This window comes from Balearica regulorum, chromosome 12 (assembly GCF_011004875.1).
Source record: "Balearica regulorum gibbericeps isolate bBalReg1 chromosome 12, bBalReg1.pri, whole genome shotgun sequence".
In the NCBI taxonomy this organism is placed as follows: domain Eukaryota; kingdom Metazoa; phylum Chordata; class Aves; order Gruiformes; family Gruidae; genus Balearica; species Balearica regulorum.
In genome coordinates, this window is record NC_046195.1 from 4,802,053 (window position 1) to 4,816,036 (window position 13,984).

Sequence of the window (13,984 nt, forward strand, 5' to 3'; positions counted from 1 at the left end):
GCACAAGTCCAGGTAGATGATGTCAGTTGCCCTTCCCTTGTCCACCGACGCTGTAACCCCATCATAGAAGGCCACCAAGTTTGTCAGGCACGATTTGCCCCTAGTGAAGCAGTGTTGGCTGTCACCAATCACCTCCTTATTTTCCATGTGCCTGAGCATAGTCTCCAGGAGGGTCTGCTGCATAATCTTGCCAGGCACAGAGATGAGACTGACCGGCCTGTAGTTCCCTGGGTCTTCCTTTTTACCCTTCTTAAAAATGGGGGTTATGTTCCCCCTCTTCCAGTTGGTGGGAACTTTGCCAGCCTTTCAGGACTTCTCAAATATGATGGAGAGTGGCCTGGCCACTTCATCTGCCAGTTCCCTCAGCACCCGTGGATGCAACTCATCAGGTCCCATGGACCTGTGCACCTTCAGGTTCCTTAGATATTCTTGAACCTGATCTTCTCCCACGGTGGGCAATTCTTTACTCTTCCCACCTTTGCCTTCTGTGACCTGGGCAGTGTGGCTCAAGCACTTGCCAGTGAAGACTGAGGCAAAGAAGTCATACCTCAGCCTTCTCCATATCCTGGGTAACCAGGTCACCTGTTTCATTCCGGAGGGGACCCACATTTTCCCTCGTCCTCCTTTTATCACTGACATACCTGTAGAAGCTTTTCTTGTTGTCCTTGACATCCCTGGCCAGGCTAATTTCTGTCAGGGCTTTGGCTTTCCTAACCTGCTCCCTGGCTGCTCGGACAGTTTCTCTGTATTCCTCCCAGGCTACCTGCCCTTGCTTCCACCCTCTGTAGGCTACCTTTTTTTGTTTGACTTTGCCCAGGAGCTCCTTGTTCATCCATGGGGGCCTCTTGGTGTTTTTGCTTGACTTCCTCTTTGTTGGGATGCATTGCTCCTGAGCTTGGAGGAGGTGACCCTTGAATATTAGCCAGCTGTCTTGGGCCCCTCTTCCTTCCAGGGCTTTGTCCCGTGGTATTCTGCCAAGCAGATCCCTGAAGAGGCCAAAATCAGAGATTTAAAAAAATGTAGGGAAGATAAATGTAGTGATGGCATATGCCATATTCCTGGGGTGAATATCTTACCGGTTTGGACTGATTAGAAGCAAAAGTGTAGTCATAAGCTAAACATATTTATGTTCAGGAGGTTTCTAGATTATGTATTCATCCCTTCATCAGGAATTAAGGAAGATGCAGAAAACCAAAGGAAAAAGGACAGATGAAACAAGAGTCTAGCCTTCAATTTTTGCTTTAAAACTTTTCTTACTTTGAGGCTTCTGATGTAGAAAAGTTTAGACAAGTGGTAAAATGTTCAAATTATTTTCTGAATAGTTGGGGAAACAACACTAGACTATTTACACACAACTTTGAGGCAATTTGCTTTTAATTTGCATACAGTTCCTTAAAGAGAATTTCACATGAAGAAGGGTGAGATACAACAGAGCTCATTTACCATTTCACTAGTTAACAGAACAAAGTAAACCTATGTCCTTCTTATTAACCAGTTTCCAGCCCTTACTCCAACTTGTCACTTCCTGCTGCAAGTCTCCATGACAAATAAATGCATGGACTAGTTCCAAACACCACAGACATTCACACATGGACTTCAGTCGTACTGCAAATTATAACAGGAAGAAAAAATTGAAATAGGAAGACTTTAGATGAGCTTATATTCTCTTAATGTTTCCCAAATGAAGACCCAAAATTCAGAGTAAAAAAAATACTTCAGTTTGTTCAGCTCTGCTACTTATCTGACTGTCGTTCCTCTATGGAACACATAGCTAAGGAGAAAAAAAGAACAAGACTTTCTGTCAAATAAGAGGGGACATTAAATCAGAAATAGGTCTCAAAAGAACTATGCTAAAATGCACTTCCCAAATAAATTTATCTGGAACGCAATTTGAGCATGTTCTTTCCTTCTACATACTGATAAAATTTTCTAGCTATGCAATTTCCATATATAGTTGCATTTGACCAGGCTTTTGGCTTCTTTCAAACTGGCAAATACTATCCTGATCAAAATATATTACAACAGTATTATACCTACAATAAAATACTGCCATGGTGTTAAAGACAGCATCATCCTTCTTCGTGCTTTAATGAGACCAAACAATAGGTTAAACAGGTTGAAAGGGAAGCAGTAGCAAATGTCTGGCATTTTTTTCCAAAAAAGAGATGGGAATGGGAGGCTATCCAGGTAAAAAAGAGAGAGCACCATGAGCTGCAAAGAAGCTGAACTTACCAACAGCAGCACAAAATCCCTATCAGTAGAGCTGTCTTTATTTAAGCCTTATAGCAATAAGCACCAATTTAGCCTTCTGCCTAAAAATTTACAGGAATTTTTTTTTTTTGAATAGGAATTCTTAACATTGAGATTCTGTGACACTGCTCACAGTGAGTTGAGTGAAAAAAAAACAAATCAATTGTGCTAAAGTGGAAAATTGCAGAACTCAGAATTGCATGTCTCTCAGAGTTTGCATATGCACACAAGCTTACACATTACAGCACATCTGTCAATGCCAGTGATTCCATGTGGGATTTGCTATTTTTCCTCTCATGATTGTGGATTCTCCAGCAACTCTACTGAGTCTGAAATACATCAGTACCAGAGAAGAGACTCTAACAGTAAAAATCTTTGTACACTTTAATATTTATTAATTCTCTAGTAATTTTTTGCTATATATTTAACACTAGTGTGACAAAATTCCTGATAATTATATCTCATGCAGGTAACGTAAATGAGGAGTTAGCACTATCTAAAGGGGTAAACCTACCTACTGGGGGGGGGTGTGTGTGTTTACTTTTGAGTCTACAAGACAAGTATTTCTGCAACAATGACAACTAGGTGGGTATGCATATAACGTAAGAGGCTCAGCTGAATGTACTCGGCAGGTATCTAAATGACAGCACAGCCTTCAGAAGGACTGGAGTGGCAACATCCTTTGACCTAAATAGACTTGACATTATTGTTTAAGAGGGCTTGAGTGGAGTTGGAAGCATGTTGGAAATTGTTGTTAGGAGAGATGGTGTTTCTGTAGTTAGTCAAATAGTTGAGCTTTTCCTAAAGTTGCTGTGATTTGTGTTCATTCTTTGACAGGGTAGAACGTGTTACTCATTCTACCCATATTACTATTGTTTAGGTCACAACAGAGATATTGAGAGCATACCGCACCTTTCTGCAGCTGAAGACAAAGATTGCTGATAGATTGCTGCTATTGCTTCTCTGCAATTCGTTGGTGAGTACATTTTCATCAATACCAATTATGAAAACAAACTCCCTTGAGTCCAGATTTTTTAAAAGATGTTACAGGAAAAGCCTACTCATAAATGACTTATTCTTTTCTCCTACAATACCCACAGGTTTCAAAAAATAAGAATTATAAATGAAATTATTAAAAGAATAACAAGAGTTGTGATAGTCTTTTGTTGTACTGGGCATTTCCCTGTTTAAAATAACATACATTCTAACAGAAATCCCACAGTACAAACCAGATAACTTCAATTAAAAAACAAAATGCAAACTATTCAGTCCAATGTTAGAGCACGTGTATGTGTGTATAATACTGTAAAAGTAGTCACACATTAGAGGTATTTAATTGAAACAGCATTTTCCTTCATGAACCTGCTATTACTGAGGCAGTGACGAGGTTTCCATTTCTTTGTTTTCTGAGCTCTTTAAGGAATGGCTATTGCCACATTTTGTAAACCCAAATACTGTACAAGCAGAAGCTTGTTGGTGTCTGGTAAGGAGTAATACTACTAGTGCAAACAGGTGCAGAGACAGCTCCTCCAGTTTTGGGGTGAACCAGCTATATAACACTGAAAGAGAACAGGCATCTTCTTCAAACCCACACTCATGCATGTTTCTCCACTCAGACATACATCCTTCTCCATCTCGGTACTTTTACAAGTGTAGTTGGGGGAGAACCACCAGCTCATGTGATATTTATCATATGAAAGATTTCTTGACTGTTTTCCTACTAATATTATAAATGTTTTATAACAAGTCAAGGAACGATAAATACCTGAAGCATCAGGAAAGTGACAATAATACTGACTTAGTATCTTTAGTAAAAAGTGAAACATTCTCTCCTGAGATATAAGTCAAGGAAGGAACAGGAATGATGAACCTAACACTGTACCATTATTTGATCATCATGCACCTCAGCTGACCAGATGAGAACGAACAAGTGTTTATTGACCTCTGCTCATCCAAAGGTATGACAGGACATTTATTTAGCTAAGTGCTTGGCATACCAGAATGTTGTCAGAGCAGTTCTCACTGTACTGTCCCCCTTTAGCTTATTTCTTTAAAAGAAAAGAAAAAAAATAGTAAAAGAACAACAACAAAAAAGATGAAAATCTCAGCAGGTTAACCCTCATCTTCTCTCAGCTCTGTGGGTAGAAATTTGTATTGCTGTTGGCGGATCTGAGCCAGTTTTTTCCTTGCCTCTTCCAGCTCTCTTTCCTTCTTCAGCATTTCTTCTTGGGCTGCAATGATCTAGAAAACAGAAGCATGAATTATGACAGCAAGGAATACTGTCTGTAAAACAAGATCTCTTTCTCTATGACACCAGTCACAAATAAGCCTTGAGCATTCTCCACAAAAGCACCAAATTTCAATTACTTTGGCAGGAACTGCTAAAATTTTTCCAGGTTCCAGGACTATGCCATCAGGAACAGTATCATATTCCCACTTGGTTCTTAACAAAGACTAAAAAAATTAAAAAAAGAATCTACCAGCATAATTTTACTGTACATCCATTATGGATTTTATAGTGCCATGCTCCCCCAACATTCATCGGGGTGAGGAGTTAGCACATGTAGGATAAGCACCCTGTCTTGACATAATTTTTGAGTGACAGTAAAATTGAATACTCATTACTGCAGGTATCCACAGTATTTTCTTGCATCTCAAAATGCCAAAGGAAAAATTACAGTACTTACAGACATGCAGAAATAATAAATTTCAATATCTTTTAAGTAGTGACCACAGTATATGTTCTTCATTCGTAACAGTGAATCCAGAAGTTGATACAACCTCAAAGCCTTGGAATCTATTTTTAAATATTGTTATTATTTGCCCACATTTATTTATTCTCCTGAGGAGAAGGTCTTGGGGGTATTGATTGATGAGAAGCTCAACATGAGCTCGCAGTGCACGCTTGCAGCCCAGAAAGCCAACCGTGTCCTGGGCTGCATCAAAAGAAGAGTGTGACCAGCAGGTCGAGGGAGGTGATCCTGCCCCTCTACTCCGCTCTTGTGAGACCCCACCTGGAGTACTGCGTCCAGCTCTGGGGGCCCCAGTACAGGAGAGACATGGAGCTGTTGGAGCGAGTCCAGAGGAGGGCCACGAAGCTGATCAGAGGGCTGGAGCACCTCTCCTATGAGGACAGGCTGAGAGAGCTGGGGTTGTTCAGCCTGGAGAAAAGAAGGCTCCGGGGAGATCTAATTGCGGCCTTCCAGTACCTGAAGGGGGCTACAGGAAAGATGGAGAGGGACTGTTTATCAGGGAGTGTCGTGACAGGACAAGGGGTAATGGCATTAAGCTGAAGGAGGGTCGATTTATATTAGATGTTGGAAAGAAATTCTTTACTGTTCCAGTGGTGAGGTACTGGATCAGGTTGCCCAGAGAGGTTGTGGAGGCCCCATCCCTGGAAGTGTTCAAGGCCAGGTTGGGTGAGGCTTTGGGCAACATGGTCTAGTGGAGGGCGTCCCTGCCCGCAGCAGGGGGGTTGGAACTAGATGATCTTTGAGGTCCCTTCCAACCCAAACCATTCTATGATTCTATGATTATGGTCACAGTAAGAAAATGTCATCAGTTCTTTTCTCTCACTTTCTATTTCTTTGATTATATACGTACAAAACTAGTGTTCCATTAAGATTTGGGAATATTTGAAGTACATAAGAGAAGTTTGAAAAGAACCATTAACTTCATCAGAACAAAAATAGAAGATATTGGACGATGGTAACTGCTAGTACAGTAAATGCTCAGTGAAGAAGCACAGATATCTTACAGCATATCACTTTGCTGTTATGTCAGTGGTTACCTAACAGTGAGGCATTGAGTAATTTATCAGATTTCTACATAGATTTGTCCAGCCTGCAATGCAGCAGATGGACATTGTAACACTATGCTATATTTCTGTGATAGTTTTTCTCTGCTTTACTTCTTGGGTGATTGTACCAACCTGAGCAATGCCACCCACAAACTTTGTTTTGACCACAACATCGTCATCCTCTGCTTTCCCAAATGCTGCTTTCTGGGCCGCCCTGACAAGATTGTCTGATGCTCGCTTGACAGCATTTCCTGCAGCCTTTGAAAAAGACAAAAGACATTTAGTAATAACAAAAATACATAACTAACATGGATTCATCTGAGCATCAAATCTAAAACATCTTTGCTTGACTACACAGGAAAGGTGTGTTTTGTTTTTCCCAGTGAAAAGCAAATTAATCTTTCAAAATCAATGGCAGAGACAGGAACACAATTCCTTTATTTAAGAAGCTAGAAGTTGGGAAAGTCACAAACAAGACTTTTTCCCCTACAGTTTGAAATAAAACAGTGGATGAAATCACAAGTTATGCTATGCACAACACTGATCAGATCTTTTTTTTTTTTTTTTTGAGGAAGAACAGAAAATGAAAGCTAGCGTATAACGAAACATTTTAAGGCAATGAAGTTTTTAAGGTAATGGACTTTCATCAGGGCAAAGTAGCCACTTACCCATGATTATCTCAAATTTAAACTTTTATTTCCTTAATAATTCTCAAGATAAGAAAGAAACAAGACTGTTTCTAAAGATAAACAGTCAAACATTTGTTATACTTCTTTTGTTGTCAAAACTGAGTAGCGTCAGCAATTGTGCATCAAAAAGAAAAAGGTAACTAAGCTATCTGCAGTCTAACATTGACAAAGCTATCTTTGCTTTACTATAATACATATTGGCAGTAGAGATTCCACACTGCATGTTCAGTAATGAGTATGTCCACAGGCACTGGATTAATGGCTACCAAGGAGGATACCAGAGGAGTGGCCTTGGATTCTCCTACTGTGATTTCCACGGAGACAAGTAGAAGAGTCATTCTTGTCACAAACAAAATGTAAACCTCCCTTCTACTAAAGCTAAAAGATGGAGTTGGCACCTTTTTTTAAGCACTGAGGTCTGGAAGACCATTGGCTAGGAAATACGCTGTGCAGACAGGTGATGGTAGTAGAGGGCTCAGCATCATAAAATCTGGCACTGAATTTTCTCCAGTGTACTAAGAGCTGGTGAAAGTGGTGGAAAGCTGGCACATGGTTTAATGGGTACTGCACATAGAGGTGTAAATGACGTCTTTCGTATACCATTGGCAGTCCTTTAAATTTGTGAGTCCCAGATAAGTCTTATGTCTGATATTTTGTATTTTAAAGTGGTTGATACACCAAAATTTGACCTATGCCTCCTTCTTGGCTCTTACTGGAATCCTCCTCCTTTCCACCTCTTTATTCATCAATGTCAGGGCAGATGCAGGAAAAACTTCTGGGCAGATGTGGACTTAGCATGAAGAGGGGTCATGGGTCACTCATTCTGAGGGACTGACTTGGGGACCTAGCTACATGTTTTCTACTCCATTATGCATACAAATACTGAAAGGGGGGCCCTAAATGTATTTCAAGTGCTTTAGCAAAGAAACTGCTTTAGAGAACAGAGACAGCATTCAAAGGTATTTACACCTCCTGAGCAAGAGGAACACCTAGATCACCTGTTACCATGGGTAAGTCTTCGCTGCACAGTGGAATGCTATGGAGAGGTATCTTAATTGTGAAGAATTTAGTTGAGATACCAGAAACAATGTGTTATCAACAGTCCTGCAGTAACATAGCTGGGTCAAAGTGATATGAATTTATCACTACTCAAACTGACTTCTGTAATGCTGCACAGCGTTACTTTGTACCAGGTACTCTCAAGAGCAACTGAATATTTCATGAAGAGAAGGATGTGAATGGTTAAATCTTGGTAGAACCCCTGCACTGAGAAGGTGCCTGTCCTGTAAATGAAAATTGAGACCCGTGTGCTACAGGAGTGGATTTGCATGTAATTCGGCTGTTTGTACTGTGTGGATTTAAAGCAGCAGAAGCAGGTTGGGACAGACATAGGTACAACTGTCCTAGCTTAATCTATTGCCCAAGAAGTGTTAATTTAGACTCTAAAAGTTTACATGGGGTTAAGGAGGACTGGATAAATTAAGAGGAGAAAATCGTGGAGGGTCACTAAACATACAGAATCTACATCTGGCTTGGGAAGTTCCCAAGTTGAAAATGCTTGGAATCTAAGAACATAATAAACAATACTATCATGCATGCTTATCCTATTCTTAGTTGGTTCTCTAAGCATTTCCTAGTGGCCACTGCTGGAATCAGAATACATATTGGGCTTAATGAACTTTTGATCTGATTCAGTAAGGCTGTTCTTGTATTAAACCCTAAACCCTAGTATCTAACAGCAAATCAGTCAACACCATCAATAAACAACACTGATGCTTTCACAATGTGCAGAAAAAGGGTAGGTGCTTGCAATGTTGTGACAGGCAGTAAGAGCGAACAGAAATTCTCTGCCCCACAGTTCCCACCGTCCCCAGGTGTCACGTATGCTGAGAACACTTGTTCCCACGCAGGCCACTGGCCAAGACAGCCTGCTTTCACATGCTGGAGACACACTGGCACTAGGAGGGGAAGCCACACGGACCAGCTCTGAACCTGGCCCCCACCTCCCCCCCAGTACTATTCCATATTTCCAGCTTAATATCCCCTTCAACTTAGCTCTCTTCCCACCTGAAATGACCCAAGGACAAATTACTTGAAATTTGCTCTGCTCAGTCTGGAGCTCATCCAAAGAGAATGGAAGCAATTCCATTTGTTTCATTTAAGTTTTGCAACAGAATCTGTAACAGTGCATTCCAAGTTAGCATTCATGGGAAATGCAGTTCAAACATTGTCTCCCAAAGCTTGCAGTTGTTTGTGGGGTAGGAAAGAGAAAACTAATACACTCAGACTCCTGAACCTAACCTGTTGATTAAAGCTATGTGAAAACAGTTGTGCTGGGGGCAAAGCCAGCTGAAAAGCCTCAGTAGTTTTGGAAAATCCACCAGTAAAAATATTTGGTAGACATCAGCTCAGTGGTTTTGCTATGATAAAGGACATTATTTCCAAGTGCAAACTGCTTTTCCCTTCATTATTCATTTTGGGATTAATATGAAGCTTGGTAAAATAGCAAAGTTCATTTTCAATCTGTGCTTGGGCTTGTTTCCTTTTCACATTCCCTTCCAACTTTTCACGTTTGATGTCTATTTAATAATATTTGCCTACAGTGACTAAGTACCCTGAATTTCCTGGCAGAGCTGAGAAAAGTCTGTAGTACTTGATTTTGTTCCTGTTTCTATTGTTTGTTCTGCATTTAAAATTCTTTCAGACCTATCTTGGTGTTTGGATATTAAAGTGCAGGTTGTGTTACAGTCAGAACTATCTTCCAGTTACTGATACCTCCCCCACAGACTCTTGACAAAGCGCATCTGTAGGAATCCACTATAAAGCACTAAAACCATCTAAACCCTACAGATAACATTAACATGCCACTGTTTTCTATAGAACAATCAGATTTTTCACACACTCATACATTTATTTTTTCCTCTTAAATATTTAACCAATTTTTCTACTTTGAAAAAAATGATAACATCAATTCCTCTTGCTCAGACAGATATTTAGTCATATGTATTTCTGTTGGACTTGATTCTCCCTATCCATACATGAACTGTTATACTGAGTGTCCATTAGTAGCATCTGTGCAAATAAGAGAAAAAGGGAAATTTCACTATCACCAAAGACACTCCATGTTGATGGTATGAAAAAAGGAGTTGAAGTAGTTCTTACATTCCAGGCTGAGCCTGCAGGAAAGGATGTCAGAGAAGACTGTAGCCATTTTTAAAATGAACATCCTTAAACAAAATTTCTGTGGACATTAGATTTTACCCATCATAACACAATGTTAATTCAGTAATTGTTCAGAGAAGGTCACCATGAAATGAATGTGTAATGTAAAAGGGAACCAGTTTCATGTAAAGGAGTTAAATCCAACTGTAGTTGAGATGTTGCATCAGCTTCTGTTCTTGTTTTTGTCTGACAATGATTCTCCATTTTAGAAATGTTCTATCTACAATTGCTGACTCTTGACTGCTAGAAACAGGAAAACTGACCACAATCCAGACTGGCAATTAGGCAAGTACTTTGTTGAACATATACATAATCTTGCAGAGGTCAGGAGGATACTCATGGGCAACAAAGTTAAGCGTGCTAAGCCATTCGCAAGCTCACTGGGAGTCTAACTGAATGCAGAGTAGTTGCAGAGAAACCAACTATGCTCAGTTGCTATAAAAATGCACATAGTAAACATTCTCAGCTTATGTATTTCTGTGGCTTATCATGAATATGAATCTATCAATACTGCACCTAAATGAGGGCTTGGCACAGGCCACTAAACATTTGCATCTCTCAATGTCTTTTAAAAATGAAGAATACAACAAGCAGTGAAGTGAGCTGTAGCTACTGCTGAATAATGATAAATGCACAATCACTTCATCCTGGATGAATGGATTCATCCCAGAATCCCATAAGGAAGAAAAATTGAGCAGAATTCTGAAAATTCAAAAAACTATTCCTAAAATTTGGAGATTGTTCACGCAGTGCTAAAACAACACTTGCATAGAACTACTAGGGGTTTTCAGTAATAAAGAACACAAGTACCTGTAGCCTCCTCATGGCTTCAGAGTCATGATCAGCCTTCACTTTGCAAGCCACAAGCAATTGTGCTGTAGAAGCTGCCACTTGTTTGGCAGATGAGATGAGCTTCTCCTCACTAGCGTGGCCTTGTACTGAGGCATTAGCTGCTTCACAGAGATTGCTGGTTGCAGCTGCCACCATTCGGGCCTAGGAGACAGTAAAAAATGTTACTGTGTGTTCTCACAGGGTATTATTTCTTCAGAGAAGTTGACAGTTTTCCTTAAGAGAAGTAGTTACTCACAGCAGAAATAAGTCCCTGAGACCACTGTCCATCATCAGCTGCATTTGCAGGGATTGCTCCAACCTGCAAAAACAGTTCAGAGATGGCTTACAATGAAACAGAAAATACAATTACTTTGTCTCAGATTTAGACAAACAGCAATCCATGAAAAAAGGAAACATCTGCAACTATGACTGTGCCCAGCACATACAGGAGCAGAAAATCCAACTGAAAGTTAGTTGTCAGAGTAAGTGCGCTTCAGCACACATCTGCCTGCTCATGTTGTGTCCAACTTGCTATGCTACTTCAATTGCCCCATCCTTGGAACATGTGTAGAAATCCCAGAGTAACAATTGTTGCAGTCGAGACTTTGGCCTAAGCAACAGTTGAAGCAGTAGTTCCTAAACTCCTGGCCTTTAAAATAACTTTTTTCTGTCTCCACAACACATTTGGATATACATAATTCCTGAATCTCTTCTGATTCTGGCACTATGGGAAGGTACAAAACAGAAAGCTCCACAGGAAGTCCCCTAACTGCCTTTATGCCTAATAATGGCAGTTGAGGAAAGCAGCCAATTTTTCTTCATGGCTCATCCACTGGAGTGTGGTTGGCATCAGCAGTACCAGCAACAAGCAGGAGACCGTTTTCTTCCCACATCAGATGAAAGTAATGAAACAAAATTCTACAGCTGGTTGCCAGCCCCTGCCCCCAACTGCCTGGGTCTGGGAGTTTTTGGGAGAGAAACTGGAATATGTGAAATGTAAACATGCTATAGAAACTTCTTGCATTTTAAAAGAAATGGAAACAGGGATTTGTGCATCATGAGGATCACAGGGATCGGAATTGAATCTTTATGTGTAGAATCAACATAAACAGAAAATGTGTTCTCTCATAACTATGGTGAGACTTTTGTATAACTGAGAAATCAGTTCTACAAAAGAATACACTAGGTCCATGAGTTCTTAAGGTTTCAAGGTTTTCTTGCCTAATCATCCCCAGAAAATGTATTTTAAGTAGACCACAGAGGCAGGAGTCCAGTTAGTGGTGGTTGAATTTTGTATGTGTGCGCATGTGTGAGTAAGTAAATAGGGGGGTGGTGTGGAAGAAGATAGATCAGATCCAATTTCCCAGACTTCATCTGTACTGCAGAAATGGAAAGAGTTGCCTAACATAAAATTAATTCTTTTTAAACAATTCCACAGGAAAAGTAGTTTCATTTAAAACTTCTTTAGCAAGCTCTTCAACTACAATATTGCACCAATTTGCCCGTAAGATACTGTCACAGTCTTTACCAGGCAATGGGAGAAACGTATTTGGGACAAGAACATGCCTGGTTTGCACCCATCCACGCAGTTGGGTAAGAATTTCCCACTGCCTCTGTACCAAATAAAAAGATCGGTGAGGAATCTGAGCCAATAGTCAGTACCATTTACTGTTCAGTACTGAAGCGATGGATGTGGAACAGACCAAACTTGTCCTTCCCGCCTTGCCAGCCATGCTTTTCTGGGAGCAGTCCATACCGCATGCCTCAGAAGGTTTCTTACAAAAGCAAAACATTTTCCCCAATATCAATAACAAAATCTTCCCACCAGGCAGGTTGGAGCCACTCACTATGGGCAAGAATTTGGTCAGTCATTTTAGAAGCCAGCTTCCTGTACTTCTGGCTGACCTGGAGATACAGGTGACCACAGCAGTTGGAGAATACCCCATAGTGACAATTACCTAAGCACCAGTAATTAGTAAAGAAAGAAGAGAAGGAAAATGGGTTAGGGCTTCATTATTTCAGAAGTATCTTAATGGCTTTATTTATTTGTGAGAAGTATCATAATGAAAGCATGTGTCACAAACAATTCTGCAGTTTGATGTTTCATTAAATTTGGATTTTGGTTGGGATTAATTTCTTCCCTTCAAGACCACAGTATTATTTGCAGATCCTCCAAGCCGGCAAGAAACTATCAGTAAAAGCCATTCACTGCAAAAATTCCTGATCTTTCAGCAATTTACTGTAGAAGAGTGATGGATAAAGCAAACCGGCTAAATTCAGTAAAGGAGGCTGAACATATCTGCTAATGTGGCAGTATATTTCACAGGTGTGCTTCTATTAGAACAGCAAGGTACAGCTTTCCTCAGACAGATTAAAGTGATTTTAGCAATGATCTGAACTTGGATGGAATAGGATGCAAGTGCTGTTAGCCTCAATCTGAAAGACACAAATAGAAATGTATCTGTGGGAGCAAAGAAGCCAAAACCACCTGAGGGAGATTCAGGGCTGGTACTGGGATATAAATACATTCTGTATTATTCTGTATAACTTTACAGTGGTGGTGGTGAGGAAAGTAAAGCAAGCTGTATGTCATAATGAAACTAAATAAGAACAGGTCTTATCACATAAAAGCAGGTCAGCACAATAATCTAAGTGAAGCAGGTAAGGCAAAATTCTCATTTTTTCAATTGTCTCCACAGCCAGATTTCAATGGGTATTAATAATATCTTGTTTTATGCATTATTGATAAGTTCCATAGCTACAACTTATGGTGGGTCTTTTCCAAGAGTTACATCACTATTATTCTTAAACAAGTGCTCTGTGCTTCTGCTGGAACTAAAAGCACAAAGTCCTCAGGAATCCTAGCTGAAGTAGACAGCATAGTGCTTTTGTGACAGGATCCATGACACAGTCTGCTCAGAATAAAGAATTAGATGAAATTGGAAACCATAACAACAATAATGCTATAAAAAACTGTTCTCACAGGCAACATACCTGTTTAATGTTCAGATTTTAAGTATATTAACTGCGGAAAAAACCAGTGATGGATATAAAATTAATTACAAAGACCTCAATCCTGACCAGATCAAAAGGATGACACATTACAAGCACTCTTTCCATTGGTCCCAACAATAATTACAAGTATGTCCACTTAAATTTAGTGAATTTGCATGCAGGCCTGTGTCCCCATTGA

General features: G+C 40.1%; 1 protein-coding gene across 9 annotated transcripts in view; it reads right to left on the minus strand.

Moving 5' to 3' along the window:
- Window positions 1-1,356: 1,356 nt before the first annotated feature.
- TLN2 (talin 2) overlaps window positions 1,357-13,984 on the minus strand; it is a 253,175-nt gene continuing 240,547 nt past the window's right edge. For all 9 annotated transcript variants that reach the window (XM_075765049.1, XM_075765047.1, XM_075765051.1 and 6 more), the window contains 4 exons: window positions 11,048-11,110; window positions 10,771-10,953; window positions 6,182-6,307; window positions 1,357-4,491 (listed from right to left, as the gene is read on the minus strand). In XM_075765049.1, coding sequence (XP_075621164.1) covers window positions 4,363-4,491; window positions 6,182-6,307; window positions 10,771-10,953; window positions 11,048-11,110 — 501 coding nt within the window. In that variant the 3' untranslated portion in view covers window positions 1,357-4,362. The remainder of the gene's footprint in view (window positions 4,492-6,181; window positions 6,308-10,770; window positions 10,954-11,047; window positions 11,111-13,984) is intronic.